At 40.8% G+C, this 17425-nt stretch overlaps 1 protein-coding gene across 3 annotated transcripts in view; it reads left to right on the forward strand.

Annotated features, from left to right (window-relative positions):
* The window catches only part of arhgef10la (Rho guanine nucleotide exchange factor (GEF) 10-like a), a 221883-nt gene that overhangs the window by 25268 nt on the left and 179190 nt on the right, over positions 1 to 17425 (forward strand). For all 3 annotated transcript variants that reach the window (XM_072665387.1, XM_072665388.1, XM_072665389.1), the window contains exons 4-6: positions 4308 to 4438; positions 14363 to 14452; positions 14695 to 14822. In XM_072665387.1, the coding sequence (XP_072521488.1) occupies positions 4308 to 4438; positions 14363 to 14452; positions 14695 to 14822 (349 nt within the window). The remainder of the gene's footprint in view (positions 1 to 4307; positions 4439 to 14362; positions 14453 to 14694; positions 14823 to 17425) is intronic.

A 17425-nucleotide genomic window follows, 5' to 3' on the forward strand; every position in this document is an offset into this window, starting at 1 on the left:
AGTGTAGTGAAGAGTATTGTGGTCTCCATACTGACTTTTGTATTTAGTAGCGTCTAAGCTTAGAGATAGACTAAGATGGATCCTAGACTATACAAACTCGCTATGGGTATTTTCTGAGTAAACTGTGAAGCACTTGTGTAAGTTGCTCAGGATAAGAGCGTCTGCTAAACGCCTTAAATGTAAATGTAAATACGGTTGTTTGTGACGTGGGAGAGCACACCTATCTAGCTATTAGTTATATAAATATAACAAATACATTTATTCATTCATATATAACAAATTCATGTGTATATATATATATATATATATATATATATATATATATATATATATATATATATATATATAATATTCCAAAAAGAATGAATTAATTATGACATTTGTATAATACAGAGAGCTGCTACACGTTGCCAGCTGGAAAAGGTAGGCTATAGCCACCTAAAGGCTTTTAGCTATATTGGCTAATTCCAGCCCTCCACAGTTTACCCAGATTACGTAAAACCGAGTGATACATACTGCTTACTGTGTAGACGCCAGATGTTCAACTGCAGTATGGAAGCACTGTGCTATGCTACAATAGCCCGTTGCTTCTGTCAGTGTTGTTTGAAGGGGAAGTGGTTTAGCACTACTAATGCTTAACCGGAAAGCCTCCTCACTCTGATAGAAAGATCTAACTTATAGTAGATGCCCTTTGCCTTGCCAGAGGGCTTTTCTGGACTGTGTAGTGTTTAGTCAGCAGTAATGATTGCTGCTGGTCTACAGGGAACAGCAGGCAGGTTCACAGCCTGGCGCACGACAAGAGACTCCGAAAAAAGTGCCTTGTCTTTGAAGCATCTGAGCAATGTTAGCAGTAAGTTCACAAGAGCAAGGAGGAGGAAATGCAGGTAAACATCAGCCTTGAAATTCAACCTCTGGGTTCGAATGCGTTCAGAGGGAGGGGGTTAGCTGAAAACACAAGCTAGTCAGTGTCAAGACAATAGCAAAACTGTTGTCAGCCCTGTCTGCATGTGTGTTAGAAGTCATCAGGTGCGCAGTGCTCACGGCTATCTCATTTACATTCTGCTACTGAACACCTGCTCTTTCCCCGCGTGAGAGCTCCTGGGATTAGCTGTTACACACAGCCTTTGAGGTGCCTTTGTATTCTGTGCTGTGATGAATAACCACCATAAAATCTCTGTCTGCCTTGCATTATGTCTCACAGATTGCCCTTATCTAAACACTTCAGACAGCTAGTGGTGTATTTAATAACACAAAGATGTGCTCTGTTCATTATACAGATATATATAACTGTTTTTGTTGCAGTGTCTAGTTACGTGAGTAGAAAAATTAAAAGTTAATAAAAGTAATAAACTCTTTTCCTACCTTTGTAAAATATCACAATAGTATATGGTATTGCCGTATTAGCCAATAAATTGTGCGAGTAGCTGATGGTTGTATGTTTATGTGGCTTTTATAGCATTTGTGTTATTTTGCAGGTTCAGTTTTCTCACAGGATGATTAATAGTTAATATGTGTGCAATTTTAAATCAGTCATTCATTAAGTGTTAAACTACTCTGTCAGAAGAAAAAAGCTTGATGGCATTAGCTAAGTTAGCAAGATAAGAAGCTGCTCACCACAGAGCAAACTGTGACTGAAAGTCCAATTGTAACATTTTAGATGAGAGTGACTCATATTGATGAATTTAAAGCTAATTGTTTTTCTGTGGTTTTGGATCTGTAGCCCACTCACCAAGCTAGTATTTGCGTGGGTAGTACAGATACAGATCTACTGAGCATCAGACAGCCCAGCTACCGACACCAGTGTTGATAAAAACCAAGTATCTTATAGAGCAAAGTCGAGCGTCTGGTGTTGGGAGTAACAGAAAGGGTAAGTGAGATGTTTTTTTGGAATCATAGCTGGCTATCTAGTCTTGGATAAATTAGCCAGCAGGCTAAACACCACAGCACAGACTGTGGCTTAAATCCAGCTAACTGAGGCTTAAATCACACATTTAGAGGATAATGCCTCACATCTGAGAGGATAAAGTTGAGTGAATGGTCTTGGGGATGTTTTCAGACACAATAAGCAGACTGGTTCATCACAGCGCCCCACACCCCGTGGCTCTCTTTTGGCCATTTCCTTGACACAGAACAGAAATTTGACATTTTAGACACGTTGTAATTTTGAAATACAGTGCTCATTTTTAAATATCACAGTGTTATTTTGTGTATTGTTATGGAGTATGAGATTTGAGCTCTCCAATACTTTGTACCAAGATCTCTTGTTAGGGCTATGGCTTCTTCACCCTCATCACAAGGAAAGAGCAGGTTATGAACATTTTAATGCTTTAAGTTCTCAAACCTTGTCCCAACAATCATCAGCCACAAACTCCTCTGGGCAGCTGCCTAGCACGTTAAAATTTTAATATATAATAAATTAATTGTAGTTAACATTAATATTAACCGTGTCAAGTTGAGGTCTAGAAAACCGAAAAATACATTTGGGAGAAATCTGCTTCCAGTAGTGCTAGATAGACAAAAGCCCTCCAGAAAGAGTAATTCTAGAGTGTTGGTGCAATAAACAAATGCATCCAATTAAATACTGCAAAAATTCTGTAAGCAAACATCACAAACAACACTGTCTGTAAAAAATGCTGTAGATAAAAACACGATGAAAACAGCAACTACAGAATGATAATGATCATATACACATTAAAACTCGCACTGGATGACCTCAAGGAGGTACAAAGGCAAAGGTTTTGCCATGGCCCTCACAGTCCCCTGAACTAAACATCATTAAACATCTATAGATAGACCTCAAATGAGCAGTGCATGACTCAAGATGACCCAAGAATCTAAAACTAGAAGGCTTTTGCAAGGAAGAGTGGACCAGAATCCCCTAAACAAGTGTGTCATCAATGGTCAGTTTCTAAACACAGAGCTGCATAGTGCATGGTCAGTTTCAAAACCCAGACGATGCTACTGTGCCTGATACACTCTTACCAACACGACACAAGAGGGCATAGTTATAGCATAGTTCTTGTGAGGATAGAATTGTTTTTTTTGTTTAGTTTTTTTGAGGTCATAGTAGTGAAGATGCTTTGCTGGCCATAGATTGAGTTTAGTACACCATGAAAGTGGAATGATGCTTGTCTTGTGAATGAACTGAAATTTATGCTTTTGAAGTATGAAAACCATTTAATTTCCCGCATTCAGGGAGCAGAGTATGACGGGTTACTGGATCACTAAGCATGTAGGTCATGTGTGAGTAAGGTGTAGCCTACAATGCCTCTGAAATTGTAGGCGTAAAGCTAATAAAATGTTAGCGGCCCTCCTCTGTTTTTCTTTCTTCTGCATAAACAGAAATGTGAGAATCAGCCTGATGCAAATTTGCTCAGTACATTTGAAGCCGCATGAGCAGAAGTGGTTGGCAGCATATTTTCTTTAATGTTTGACCAGCCTGTTTTTTTTTTTTTTTTAATTTTAGGTACAGCTAAAGCTGACTCCTTCAAGTGACGGTTTAACAGTATAACATAGCTAATAAATATTTTAAATAAAAATTCAAAGCAGTATTTGTGGCCCAAATCTTGCACTGCCAGATCTTCAATGCCGTCCCAAAAATGAAGTATGGGGGTGGCGACATAATGGATGCTTTTCCTCACTGGGCATTTGTTAAAACTAATGGGCAGATGGATGAGGCAGAATACCAGAACTGATGCAACAAAACAACCTGCTTTAGTTCACTAAATTAAAGTCAAAGTCTCATCCAACCTCATCCAACCAGTGTGAACAATCTGGAGCAAATCTGCCTGGACAATAATAAAAATACTGTCTGCAACAATCAGTCAGTGTCGTATTTAGAAAGTAGTCGATTTTAAAGGTGGTTACATGCTTTTTTAAGTGCTGTGACTTCAGCACGGATCGGCTGGTCTAAACTGGTGTTTGCTGAATAGACAGATTGGTTTGTGTTGGTGTTTAGTACAACAACAATTAATTCAAAATTATTATGTTCTTATTGTTTTTTAGCACATGTACTGTATTGACTGGTTTAGTTATCAATATCTATGAAATTTTAATTATGTAATATATGCATAATATATTAATCAGCCTTTAAAATAGTAAGGAAATTTCTATGTTTCAATGTTTTTGTCCCCTTAACATACAGTGGACCACACACATGATTTTTGTAGTCATGGTTATAGGTGCCATATCAGATTCTCTTCTCTCCCACTCACTTCCTCATGCTTGCGGCCTGTTAATGACCTCAGCACTGTGACTCCCCTCAGGGAATGCACTAACTTAGCTCTATTTTTGGGGGAATGTTTTAGAGATGTGGCCTCCGGGAGCCCGAGCTGCTTGGTGGGAGAAGAGGTTCCAGCTGCAACTCTACAGACTGACCTATTAGAGTCCAGTGTGGAGAGAGAGAAGGCCACTGGAAGCACATCACATGATACTGGAGGTGAGAGTTGTTTCATATTCACTGCTTTTATTATGCATGTTTCTGGTTCTGTCCGAAGAATAACATTTAGACTACTGCTGAATAGAAATTCAACTAATTGTAAAATGAATCTTAGATTACTGGCAGAGTAAAACATAATCTGTTCTTAGAATAAGGCTTGATGTACTGTTGGAATAAATGTTTAACTAAAGGTAAAATAAACCCTAGATTACTGGTTGAGTAAAGCATAAACTATTGGTAGAATAAGGCCTAAACTACTGGCAGAGTAAATCTTAAACTAGTAGCAGATTAAAGCTCAGACTACTAGCAGAACAGGGATTAAACTACTGGCAGAACACAGACAAAGAAAACCACATTGACTATTTGTGTTGGACACAGGTGGACACAGACACAGTGATATAGTGTGCACACATGCCCAGAGTGGTGGGTAGCCATCGCTGCACTGCCCAGGGAGCATGGGTCAACTGTTGCAGCTTGCCAAATTGGGGTATTAAAAACAAACCCTGTCATCAATTACAAAGCTTAAACTACAGACAGAATTTTACAATACTATCAGAATACATTTTAAATTATTGGCAGAAAGAAGAATCAGCTACAGGCAGAATAATTAGTAAACTACTATCGGACAAAACTTAATAAAATAAACTTAAATATGCAGAATGAAATTTAAAATACTAGCAGAATACATATTGCAATAGTAGCAGTAATAGTACTAATAGTACTAATAAAAAATCACAGAATAAGAATAAAGCTTAAACTAATATTAGAATTAACCTGAAACTACTGGCAGAATGCATGTTAAACTGTTGGCTGATTAAAGCTCAAACCACTGGTTGATTAAAGCTTTAACTACTGGTAGAATACAGCTTAAACTACTAGCAGAATAAAGACCAGAATGACTGGATTTCTGAGGCCGGCCAGCCTCTTTTGGGGTAGTTTGACAAGCTTTGACACTTTTAAATATTTTACCTTCTTAAAACATTGATCAAGTGCTACATATCATTTAATTCAGCCCAAGCCCCAGAACATTATCATTCTGTGTTTTGCTGTTATAGTGTTATAATATATCGTGTTAGAAAGTAATGACACTTTTTTTCTAAGCTGGTGGCTTAAACAATGAATATTGATGAAATTGGTGTCAACACACCTGCAACAGTTCCCCTTCCCGTGGCCAAAGGTCATGGCCCATTAGTCTGTAATGTCATTATCTACCTCCAACATCCATCAGTTTGGAAAATCTGTGTGAAGGAAAAGAAGACGCAATAAATGCCTTTTTACACACTATTGACACAAATGCTGTGTTCAAACCCAAGCATGCAATAAATAAAAAGCTAATGAATGATCAAACCTAGGAACTGGCACATAAACACCACTAGCTTTCTTTGCAGCTGTGTTGTGTAATAGTGGATCAGCTGGTCTGACAAGTCCACACCTCCCATGAACCTGTATTCCATCACTGGCGGGAAGTTTTCTCTGGTCCCCTGTCTGTTTTTTTTTTCTGCATCCCCATTGAAGGCTATATCGATGGTGGAGGAGACCGACGCCTCTCTTGTGTCTGTCCACTTGTCCACCATAAGGGCCATCCCTTATCCAGTGGTACATTGCCCTAGGTGAATTGTTTTGTCCATGCATTGTCAGCTTTCTGTATGTTCCACACGCATCAAACCAAGTTAGTAAGTACTTAAGAAGTATAGAGCTTTCATAGAAATTGACCATGGACACATGGTACCCAGACCCTAAATACTATTGGTCAATCAGTGACATATCGGAGCCATAAGAAGTTGTTATTTCCAGTGTATGCAGAAAAAGACCATGGCGTTACCATCACTGAGCACAAACAACTTGAAACCCCACTTGGTTGGTTTGTCCCTCGTATGTTCATCCACAGCAGAACCATGTACATGAGGGATCTGACGAGGGATCCTCATCTGGGTTGTTTGTGTATATTCCCGGCTGTCTGGTATCTGTCCCTTGGACATCACCTTTTGCAGGAAAAGGACAGGAAAATGCTGTTTTCCACCAGTTGTGTCAGTTGTGTGATACAGCTTGATCATGGTCCTGTAGAATATCGGTCCAACATCCATCCATCTGTACTTTGCACCACTCAGGTCCAGAGGATTGTGGATGTGTCTTACGCACAGCGGCACACCAGGCTCCTTTCCAGGAAGAAACCTCGCTGGTGGTGGACTAGCATTGGCTTCATTGGATTGGCAGGTGCAAGGCTCTAGATGTGTGTGTAACAAATAATGAAGGAAATAAAAAGTGAGCACATTTTTGTAAATTTTTTATTTACATTTTTAATTAAAAAATGTATTTGGTACTGCCAAAACCTGCCATTTGTAGCTCCCCCTATTACTAGCAATGCTCCCGACACTAGGAGGGTAAGGAATATACGTGAAGCCAGCCACCACGTCTTTTCTAACTGCTGGGCAGTCGGCACATTCAGAAGAAAGTACCGGGTCCCCAGCTCCACTGTGCACGGCTAACAGTGCCTGTGCCAGCCAACAACACTGAGTGATGACAAGAGAGAGCGCCATCTGCCTACCTGGAGAGAGTATGGCCAGTTGTACTCTCCTGGACTGGCAGCATTGCTCAGGATTCAAACTTGCAACCCCCAGGCCATAGGGGCAGTTCATAAAGCCGCTGAGCCAACTGGTGCCCCCGCACTTTCATCATATTTTTGATGGAAGGTAATATAATACTTGTTGTCTCTTTGTGCTGTCACAACAAATGTGACCATTTGAGGCATGGAATTCCCAAGACCTCTTATAAGTGTCTTCAGGTGGTATGTGACAACAAACCATTAGTAGCAGATCCTTTAAGTCCTGTAAGTTTGGTGGGGCTTCCATGGATTGCATTAATGATCCTTAGGTGTCCATGACCATGTTGCTGGTTTACCGGTTGTCCTTTCTTGGACCACATTTAGTAAACTGCATACCAGGAAAAACTCCACAAGACATGCCTGGTGTTTCAGAGATGTTCTTACCCAGTTCTCTAGCTATCACAGTTTGGCCCTTGTCCGAGTGTCTGAGATTCTCAAACAGTTCTTTACATTGTGTCAAAATATCAAAATGAATGGGTCAACATAAATGTTCCAACATGACGCAATTAAATATTTTTTAAATGTTTTTTTTCTATTGAAAGTTTTTTTTTTTCTTCTACTGTAAATATCCGTATAGACCTTGTGTAAACTATATTTTAAAGCTAAGGATGTTTTATTTTCATCAGACTTTTCAATCAGCCTCTTCTGCCGCTGTACGCATCCTTACATCGGCAGATATTCCATACAAGAATAAAGTCAAATCACAAGCCACTTCATCTTTAATTTTCCTTTTTTTGTGAGAATTGTCCCCAGTTTTCATCCTACTGAAACATCCTAGTCTTTCATTACATTGACTTTGTGGCACTTGGTCATGAAATAGACTTATTCTCTGCCAAGGTCATAGTAAATTCTGTATTAATAAGGTAGACTAGATTTGCATTAAGGATGGAGTTCATTAATCTTTATACTGCATGTTAAGCCTCTGAATATGCAGGCTGTTCTCATCAGGATTCACAGACTATGGAAAGTAATTTAGATGCAAACTTTAATGAAAAATACACTTCTGTTGTGAGCGACGGTAAGACCATGAACTGAACAACGGGATATGAGAATCAATATTGGAATTGCACATCCATTGTAGGAAATTGCCCTTGGCTTTAACATAGTCAGCAACAAAAGTGTGTAATGCCTCTTTGTGTGTGAGAGAGGCAGAGATGATATGGTAATGTATTTAGTGCGTTATTTGCATGCTTTGGGAAATTGGATGCTCTGTACAAATACAAATACAAAAAGACAAGACAAGTCAACCATATTGATCATTTGTGACGGACACAATTTGGCTTCCGCTTTTATCCCATCCATGCAGTGAACACACACATACACACCAGTGAAACACACACAGTGGACAGTGAGCGCATGTGCCCGGAGCACAGCCATTGCTGCGGCGCCCGGGGAACAGAGAGGGTGAAGGGCCTTGCTTAAGAGTCCAACAGTGGCAGCATGCATAGCCCAGATATCATAACCACAACTGCCCTTTTCCATTACCTGAAGTGATCAGGTAATATAATTAATAGAAGCTTATGCATGTGTGCTAAGTTTATAAAAATGGAGATTTCCAGATACAGTGTATCACAAAAGTGAGTACACCCCTCACGTTTCTGCAGATATTTAAGTATATCTTTTCATGGGACAACACTGACAAAATTACACTTTGACACAATGAAAAGTAGTCTATGTGCTGCTCATATAACAGTGTAAATTTATTCTTCCCTCAAAATAACTCAATATACAGCCATTAAAGTCTAAACCACCGGCAACAAAAGTGAGTACACCCCTAAGACACCACACCCCTAAATATCCAAATTGAGCACTGTTTGTCATTTTCCCTCCAAAATGACTCATTAGTGTTACTAGGTCTCAGGTGTGCATAGGGAGCAGGCGTGTTCAATTTTGTAGTATAGCTCTTACACTCTCTCATACTGGTCACTGAAAGTTCCAACATGGCACCTCATGGCAAAGAACTCTCTGAGGATCTTTAAAGGCGAATTGTTGCGCTACATAAAGATGGCCAAGGCTACAAGAAGATTCCCAACACTCTAAAAACTGAGCTGCAGCACAGTGGCCAAGATCATCCAGCGTTTTAAAAGAGCAGGGTACACTCAGAACAGACCTCGCGTTGGTCGTCCAAAGAAGCTAAGTGCACGTGCTCAGCATCACATCCAAATGCTGTCTTTGAAAGATAGGCTGTCAGCATTGCTGCAGAGATTGAAGAGGTGGGGGGTCGGCCTGTCAGTGCTCAGACCATACGCCGCACACTACATCAAATTGGTCTGCATGGGTGTCACCCCGGAAGGAAGCCTCTTCTGAAGTCTGTACACAAGAAAGCCCGCAAACAGTTTGCTGAAGACATGGATTACTGGAACCATGTCTTATGGTCTGATGAGACCAAAATTAATTTGTTTGGTTCAGATGGTCTCATCTCATGTGTGGCGGCAATTAGGTGAGGAGTACAAAGATAAGTGTGTCTTGCCTACAGTCAAGCATGGTGGTGGGAATGCCATGGTTTGGGGCTGCATGAATGCAGCAGGTGTTGGGGAGTTACATTTTATTAAGGGACATATGACTTCCAATATGTACTGTGAAATACCGAAGCAGAGCATGATCCCCTCCCTCCGGAAACTGGGTCCCAGGGCAGTGTGTCAGCATGCTAATGACCCCAAACACACCTCTAAGATGACCACTGCTTTATTGCAGAGGCTGAGGGTAAAGGTGAATAGAACATATAGAACATAGAACAATAGAACATCTTTGGGGCATCCTCAAGCGGAAGGTGGAGGAGCGCAAAGTCTCGAATATCCTCCAGCTCCGTGATGGAAAAGCATTCCAGTGGCAACCTGTGAAGCTCTGGTAAACTCCATGCCCAGGAGAGTTAAGGCAGTTCTGGAAAATAATGGTGGACAGTCAAAATATTGACACTTCAGGAACTTTCACTAAGGGGTGCACTCACTTTCGTTGTCGGTGATTTAGACATTAATGGCTGTATATTGAGTTATTTTGAGGGAAGAATTTACACTGTTTACACTGTTATATAAGCTGCACACAGACTACTTTTCATTGTGTCAAAGTGTCATTTTGGCAGTGTTATCCTATGAAAAGATATACTTAAATATCTGCAGAAATGTGAGGGGTGTACTCACTTTTGTGATACACTGTAGCTCCTTGTATATGCCTTAAATGTAAATGTATGTTTGTAATGTTTGTAACTTTGCAACATAATTTTGTCAGTTTTTTTTATAGATAACCATATGCAGCAGTCCTTAATGACATATTGTACAGTCCTGGCATTTAAACTCTATACATATACATATTAGTAAACACTATGTTCTGCTATCTAAAGCAACCACAATATACCTATCAAGACTAGGGTCTAAAGATAAGCTCCCTGGACAAAACAAATGACTGTTTAACCCTAAGGAGTTAAGATGGTAATAACTTCAGGCTCCTGCAGATGACACTGCACAAAGATGATCAGACTATAAATACGTACAGGATGGGTGATAGGATTCATAGATTGAGAAGAGTTGTTACACTGCAGTACATGTCTCGTTTCATGTGTGAAAAATGAGCCGCAATGCCAATTGCATTTGGCCATAGTGTGAAGGAAGTAGCTGAACTTGCAGGTGTATCAAAACGTTCCATCATACGGGTCTACCAGCAGTGACAGATATCCCTAAAGGAAGGCCCCTTGTGTGCCACTCTTCCTCATATGTTCATGGTATGCAATTCTCTGCAGAGTGTGCTTTCAGAAATTGGCTGTGCCGGACCTGCGTTGACTTCTTATAAGCAATTGTTGACTGGAAGCAAATTGATTTTCATTCGCAAGCCATGAAACATGCCGGCGGTCCCTGTCCGTCAGTGGTGATAATGTCCTGTAGCCTTGGATTTTTACCACTGCTGGTAGACTTGTTTGACCATGCGTTTCGATACACCTACACAATATGGCTTTTGACACGGCCAAATGCTATTAATCCTTTTTGCCTATCATTAACATTTGCAATCATTCGTGTGAGATACCATCTGTAGTTACTACCACCTTACATTACTACCACCTTAAACACGCAAGGTCACTTTTGGGTCCAGGGAGCTTACCATTAAGCCACAAAAAGACTCGTTCAATGAGTCAGTTCTGATACATAGATACCTAGAGACTGCTAGATACAAACAATACACAACATATGTTGCATATATACAACAATACACAACACAGCGGTAAGATTAAATGTGAGATTAGTATTCAGAAAGGACTCTTGAAAGAGTTCAGGTTTTCAGTCGACATTGAAGACTGTTAGACACCTAAAGGAAGTTTACCACCAGAAATCTACATGACCAAGTCAGGTTTTTAAAACAAGAGCAATGGCAAGGTTGTGTGCATCTGTAGATGTTCTGACATGGGGGTTCTTGAAGGAAATAACAAGATCATAGTAAGGACCTGTAGTTTTAGGGATGTAGCAGCTCAGTTTTGCTGGGATTCAACTTTAGTTGGTGGGCTGTCATTCACGATGAGATGACAGCTAGACATGCTAGTGTAAAGCTGTCAGGTTGTGTGCTGGGACAGGACAGATGAGTTGAGTGTTAAAAGCATAGCAGGTGTTGGGGAAGCCTTGAGAAGACAAGAAAACCGATCACCCAGCCCTGTGGGATGCCGGTGAAGAGTGTCACCTGAAAAGAGTTTCAGAGTGTCAGATCCAGAAATTCCAAGTACTTCAGACTATCCGACCTGGTGGTTTAAAAGCATAGAAGGGTCTCTCTGTAATCAATCTAGTAGATAGTGGCTTTTTAGATTATCAATAAATTGTCCCTGGCCCCCTCAAACCAAGACATGTATGCAAATGCATAGCCTGCATATCCAGAACCTATGCCGCTGTCTGGGCTTGAGTACAGCATTGTGGAAAATGCTGCATGAATGTTAACTTAATGCCAGATTGTTGTAGAGTGCCTGCAGAATATTGGCTGAAGTTCTTCTAAACAAGGGATCTCATCTTAAATAATGAGCTCTATGTATGTTTAAAAGGATAAGTTCATAAATCATGCCCTCCTCCTTGGTAATGTAAACATATTGCCTCCCGCAAATTATGCACATGAATACAGATACGGTCCTGTGACTCACTGGAGTCATTATGTGTGTGAGAGGCGTAGGCTGCTATGAGCTGATAATCACTGTGATAGGCAGGCTAATTGTAGTCGGCTCTGGGTAATGGTCAAGGAGTGCTGGATACGGCTATTTCCTCCCTCAGCGTGAGCACATTCCACAAAGCTGGCTTTTTTTTTTCTCCTCAGTCTAGCTTGCCCTCACGTCGCAGGTTGTCTCTCTCACTTTCTCCCAGATCCTGACAAAAGCTTAGTTAGCCTTGTTGGCTAATCCGTTTCACAATACCCAGGGCACAACCTCCCCTCCGTTTAACTGGAAAGAGTGCCTCTGGAGGTCTAGCAGAGGGGAGAAATCGTTCTAGACAAATCACATTTTAAAAGGGAATCAATAGGCCCCGGCTAGCTAAACTGAGCAGGCATGCTTTGAGTGAGGCTAATGGCTAATCTAGTGAGGTAAGAAAACATGGCAAGACTGCAGATCACTGGAAGGGCATGAGTAGCCACAAACACTGTTGAAAACATTTTGGTTCTACTCACAGAGATTTCTCCTTTTACACAATGTTGCCAAATATCATTTAAAAGTACTGAGACAATCTCTCCCAAAATGATTATCCTTTAATGTTATATTTGTAAACCAGTATTTTGTAAAAGGTAGCTGTTTTCTTAACTAGATGATGGTATGTTGATGGGTGTTTGTAGAACTAATGGGAATCACAGAAATTGCTCATGCAGCATTTCCTACAATACTGTACTTAAGCCCCAACAGGCTTTATCAATTAGTCAGATGCAGATTTGGACCTGTGCACCCTACAGTTAATCATCCTGGAGTGTGAGAGTGTCAGTGTTGTGTTCTGCTTATACAAACTGAATGGAAAAGTGGGGCAACATGGACAGCATCTCAAGAGGCTAGTGTAATCCCTACCTGACATGGTGTTATAAAGGCAAGGGAGGTATAACTAGTATTGGCAATATTAGCAGCTACAGCACATAAGAAGTATCGTTTAAAAGTAACAGCTGCCTGTTACGTCTTATGAGAATTGGCTTCTATTAAATTTCTTATTCGCCTGCAAAGATTGAGGTTGGAGAAACCAGGTTTTGCTTTAACAACAATATATGTACACTAGATGTTTGTGGACACTGTTTCTAATGAATGCATTCAGCTACTTTAAGTTACCCCATTGCTGACACAGATGTGCAAATGCACACTCACAGCTTGTCGAGTGCCTGTAGAGAAGTCCCTGCCAATTGAGTAGGACTCCCAGAAGCAGATAAACACAAACCTATGGGAACCATGTCTAATGCCAGGCGCGGAATAGAGGGGTCTAAAGCCCCCCTGCATTGAGCTGTGGTGAAGTGGAACTGGGTTCTCTGAAATGATGATGCTCCATCCAAAACGTTTGGGATGAGTAGGGGAGTTGAGGATGTGGTAGGGTGGTGATCATCACAAATGCTCCAAACAGCAATGCTTTAAAATCTAGTAGAAATCCTTCCCTGGACAGTAGAAACAGTTACTCCAACAAAAGCAGAATCAACTCTTCTTTTTCTTTTTTCTTTTTTTTTATACCATTGATTTGGAAAAACATAGAATGGTCAGGTGTTCCCTATAACAGTATGTTTACTAGTATTAGCAGTCATGGTATTTATAGAGATGCTGCTTATAAATCTTTGATAAAAGCATCATGGAGATCATGGGTGCGGTTTTAAAGCTAGGAAGACCTAATAAGTTAAGGTCAGCAGGCCCAATGCCAAATTTAGACCTATTTCTGAAGCCCCTCCAGTGATGAGCTGTGGAAAAGTGGAATTGCATTCTCTGCAGTTATGGAGCTCCATCCAGTATAACCCGGAGGAATTTGAGTGGCAGAACTAAACATTCAACATCAGTATCTAAATAACAAGTATCTCTTGTGGCTGAATGCAGTCACATCCTCATAACGATGTTCCAGCACCTAGTATAAAGCCTTCCCAGGAGAGTAGAGGCTGTTATTGCAGCAAAGAGGGACAGACCCTATGTTAATACCCTTAATTTCAGAAAATAATGTTGGATAAGCAGGTGTTTCCAAACTTCTGGACATCCTGGTGGGTCATTAACATCCAATCCAAATATTGATGACAGAAGAACAAGGCGGTCAGACATTTAAACACATGCCCTGAAGCACCTGTCTAACACACTTAGAAATGGAGAAGTGTGTTTGACAGCCCTGTAAGCTTTTCCTCCGTCACTGATCTTTTTTCAGGTGAAGTCTCTGTTCAGGCTGATGCGCACACGGCAGGTCCTGAGGTGATTTACGATGACGTTCCATCGGAGGATCTGTCTCCAGGAGAAGGTCAGTCTGTAGCACTGGCATACAGAGGATGCACATGTTTGTTTGTGTGTGTGTGTGTGTATATGTACATGTGCATGACCTGTATGCAGTCGGTAGCTGAGCTCTCATGCATATTTTAATAGGTGTGTGTGTATGTCTGTGTGTGTGTTTGTGTAGCAGAGCCTCTGACATTTTCTGTCTCTCCAAGGCTGTGCTGATAGCTGCCTGTTGTGTATGTGTGTGTGTGTGTGTGTGTATGGCAGGAGACATGATCTACGAGGACGTGCAGAGAGACGAGAGCCCCCAGGGACCCAACAGCGGCTGGAGCTCCAGTGAGTTTGAGAGTTATGATGAGCAGTCGGATTCTGAGAAAGTGCCCACCCACAGCAAGGTGTGTTTGTGTTTGCTCCAATGCACCCCTAATACTCTGCTAGAGAAGCTATTAAGGATAATGCATAATATATAGCTTGCGAATTGAGGGCTTTATACCCCTCTCACTGAGGCCTTTTGCTTGCAAATGTTTGATTGTGGGCTGAGCTTGACCCCCTTTAGATTTCCCTCATGAGTTTCTGTGGGTGTTTGCTGTCTTTTTTAATGATCCAACAAACGTTAGATCATTTTTGGTCCAAATATTGAATTCAGCAATGTGCTTATAAAGGACTCATATCATGGAAAGTTGAGGGAGAAAGAGCTTGAGGTAGAATTAAAACATGGTTGCATTATTACAGTGTTCTCTCTCAAGTTCATATGTTTCATACATGGAAGCTAAGCTCAGAAACAAGTGATTTTTTGTGATGTCACAAAAACTAAGTATATTAGATATTCAACTACAACAGTTAAACCCCACCCTTTTACACTGAGGTAAAAAGTGTAAAAACTGCCGATATATAGTTGGACATATATTCTCTCTATGTTTGTGGACACCCCTTCCAGGCAATACATTCAGCTGCTTTAACTTTCACACATTGTTGACACAGATGCACACACACAGCTTGTCTAGTCCCTGTAGGAAAGTATTCTCAAAAGACAAAAACTCAGATAAACATGAACAAATGGACACCATTCCTAATGCCAGGCGTGGGCTAAGGGGGTATAAATCCTCCCAGCATTGAGCTGTGGAGCAATGGAGCTGTGTTCTCTGGAATGATGGTGCTCCATCTAATACTTTTGGGAAGAGCTTGGGATTAGGTGGTTTGGTCATCATTCAATAATAGCTATCCGGACCTCGCTAACGGCCTCGTCGCTGAATGCAATCAGATCCTCATGGCGACATTCCAAAATCTATGACCGTAGAAACAGTTATTTCAACAACAGCAGGAAAAACTCCCTTGATTCGGAAAGATACAGTTAATAAGCAGGTGTCCAAATATTTTTGTCCATGTTGTGTATATCAATTATAATGGTACAATAACAAAAACAGTCTGTTTAGCAAAAGAGGTTAGAAAAATTAGGGAATAATTAACCACATTGATGTATTTATGTGAACTTTTAACATAAACATAGGAACCATTGAGGCATTTATGAGCCATTTAAAGTATTTGCACTTGCACAATTGTCCAAATTATGTTGATAACACTCAAGTTGAAGTGTTAAGTGGAATATACTTTTAAATACATACATACATCATAACGTTACACAACATGTTACACAGATTAGAGAACAGGTGATGGGCGTTTTTGTTTGCTTGGTCAGTTTGTGTTTCTGTATGCCTTTTAGAACACAGGGGGGCAGTGTTTGCCTAGATTTCCTTTATGCTGCTCCCTTCAGTATATGCCAACATTTTTATCCTTACTGCTTGGCCCAGGCTGAATGTTTGAATTCACTATGCAACCCCATTAGCTGCCCTTATGTGCTCTGGAGGTCAGGCTGCCATGGAAAGCACTTTGCCCAGGCAGACGTCCCTGAGAAACCAATTGCCCATTGCCATCCTCACCTTCTTCCAACCTTTTTTAGGCACTCGGCTGGTAAATATTGGACATCCCAGTTTAATACCTGAGTGATCCTTAGGAAACATTGTTTGTCTGAACAATTTTTGGACAGGATGTACTCACACTTCCTCAAGTTTAATTATATCAGTTCTAAGCCAAATTCACTGTATTATGATCTTGAAGTTGCCTTGGCACTCAGTGTGATTTGTTAGCTCAGAGTTCGATAAATTCACTAAGCTGAATTACTGGAAAGTCCACAAGAAAGCAGAAGTTTGTGTATGCCTAATTCTCTTCTGAGAAAGTATTTGACTCTACCACTGAGCTTCCTGTTCATCAAAGTGTCCTCGTTGGTCTGCAATGCAGGGTTTGAGTAAACTCAAGGTTTTGTCCTGTTTAACTGTTGTTCAAAGAACACTTGAAAGGTTTGAATGCATCAAGAATATTTGAAACTATGGGTCCTCATATTGTTGAAAGTTTCTGAGAGCTTACATCTATTTTGAAGCTACACAGTCCCTCAGAGCTGTAGTTTCTACCTAAGCCTGCCAAGGAACAGATCAGATCAGGATTAGATGTCGATTTCTACTCACTCTTGCAAGCTGCTTGTCTCCATAACCCTCCTCCATCGGCACACTGAACCTTTTAGAACTTCATCAGACTACTTCTCTCAGGAAATCGCTGGAACGCATGCTTGTAATTGGCTTTCCTAAAGCAGCGGAGTATCCCGGGCTTGCTTGCCCGAACACGGCTTGGGTTCGAATCAGTGGACGCTTTGCTATGATTTGAATTAGAGAGGGAACAGGAACTCTGTGGTAAATCCTCTTCTGTGCCTGTCCACTCCATGCTACTCAAGCTTACAACTAAAGCATCGTTCGCATTACAAGCCTTATTGCTTTATTCCAAAGTTCACATGTTTGTATAAAAGTGACCCAGATTTATTGTTAGTATGAGCACACCTGTGCCCTAAAAGAACAAGCAGGTGTGTGTGTTGTCATTCTGCCCTGCATTCTGCATTTTGGAAAAGAAAGGCACTCTCAAACTTCCCCTCTGCCCTTGCCCTCATGGCAAT

Source organism: Salminus brasiliensis, chromosome 21, assembly GCF_030463535.1.
Source record: "Salminus brasiliensis chromosome 21, fSalBra1.hap2, whole genome shotgun sequence".
Classification (NCBI taxonomy): Eukaryota; Metazoa; Chordata; class Actinopteri; order Characiformes; family Bryconidae; genus Salminus; species Salminus brasiliensis.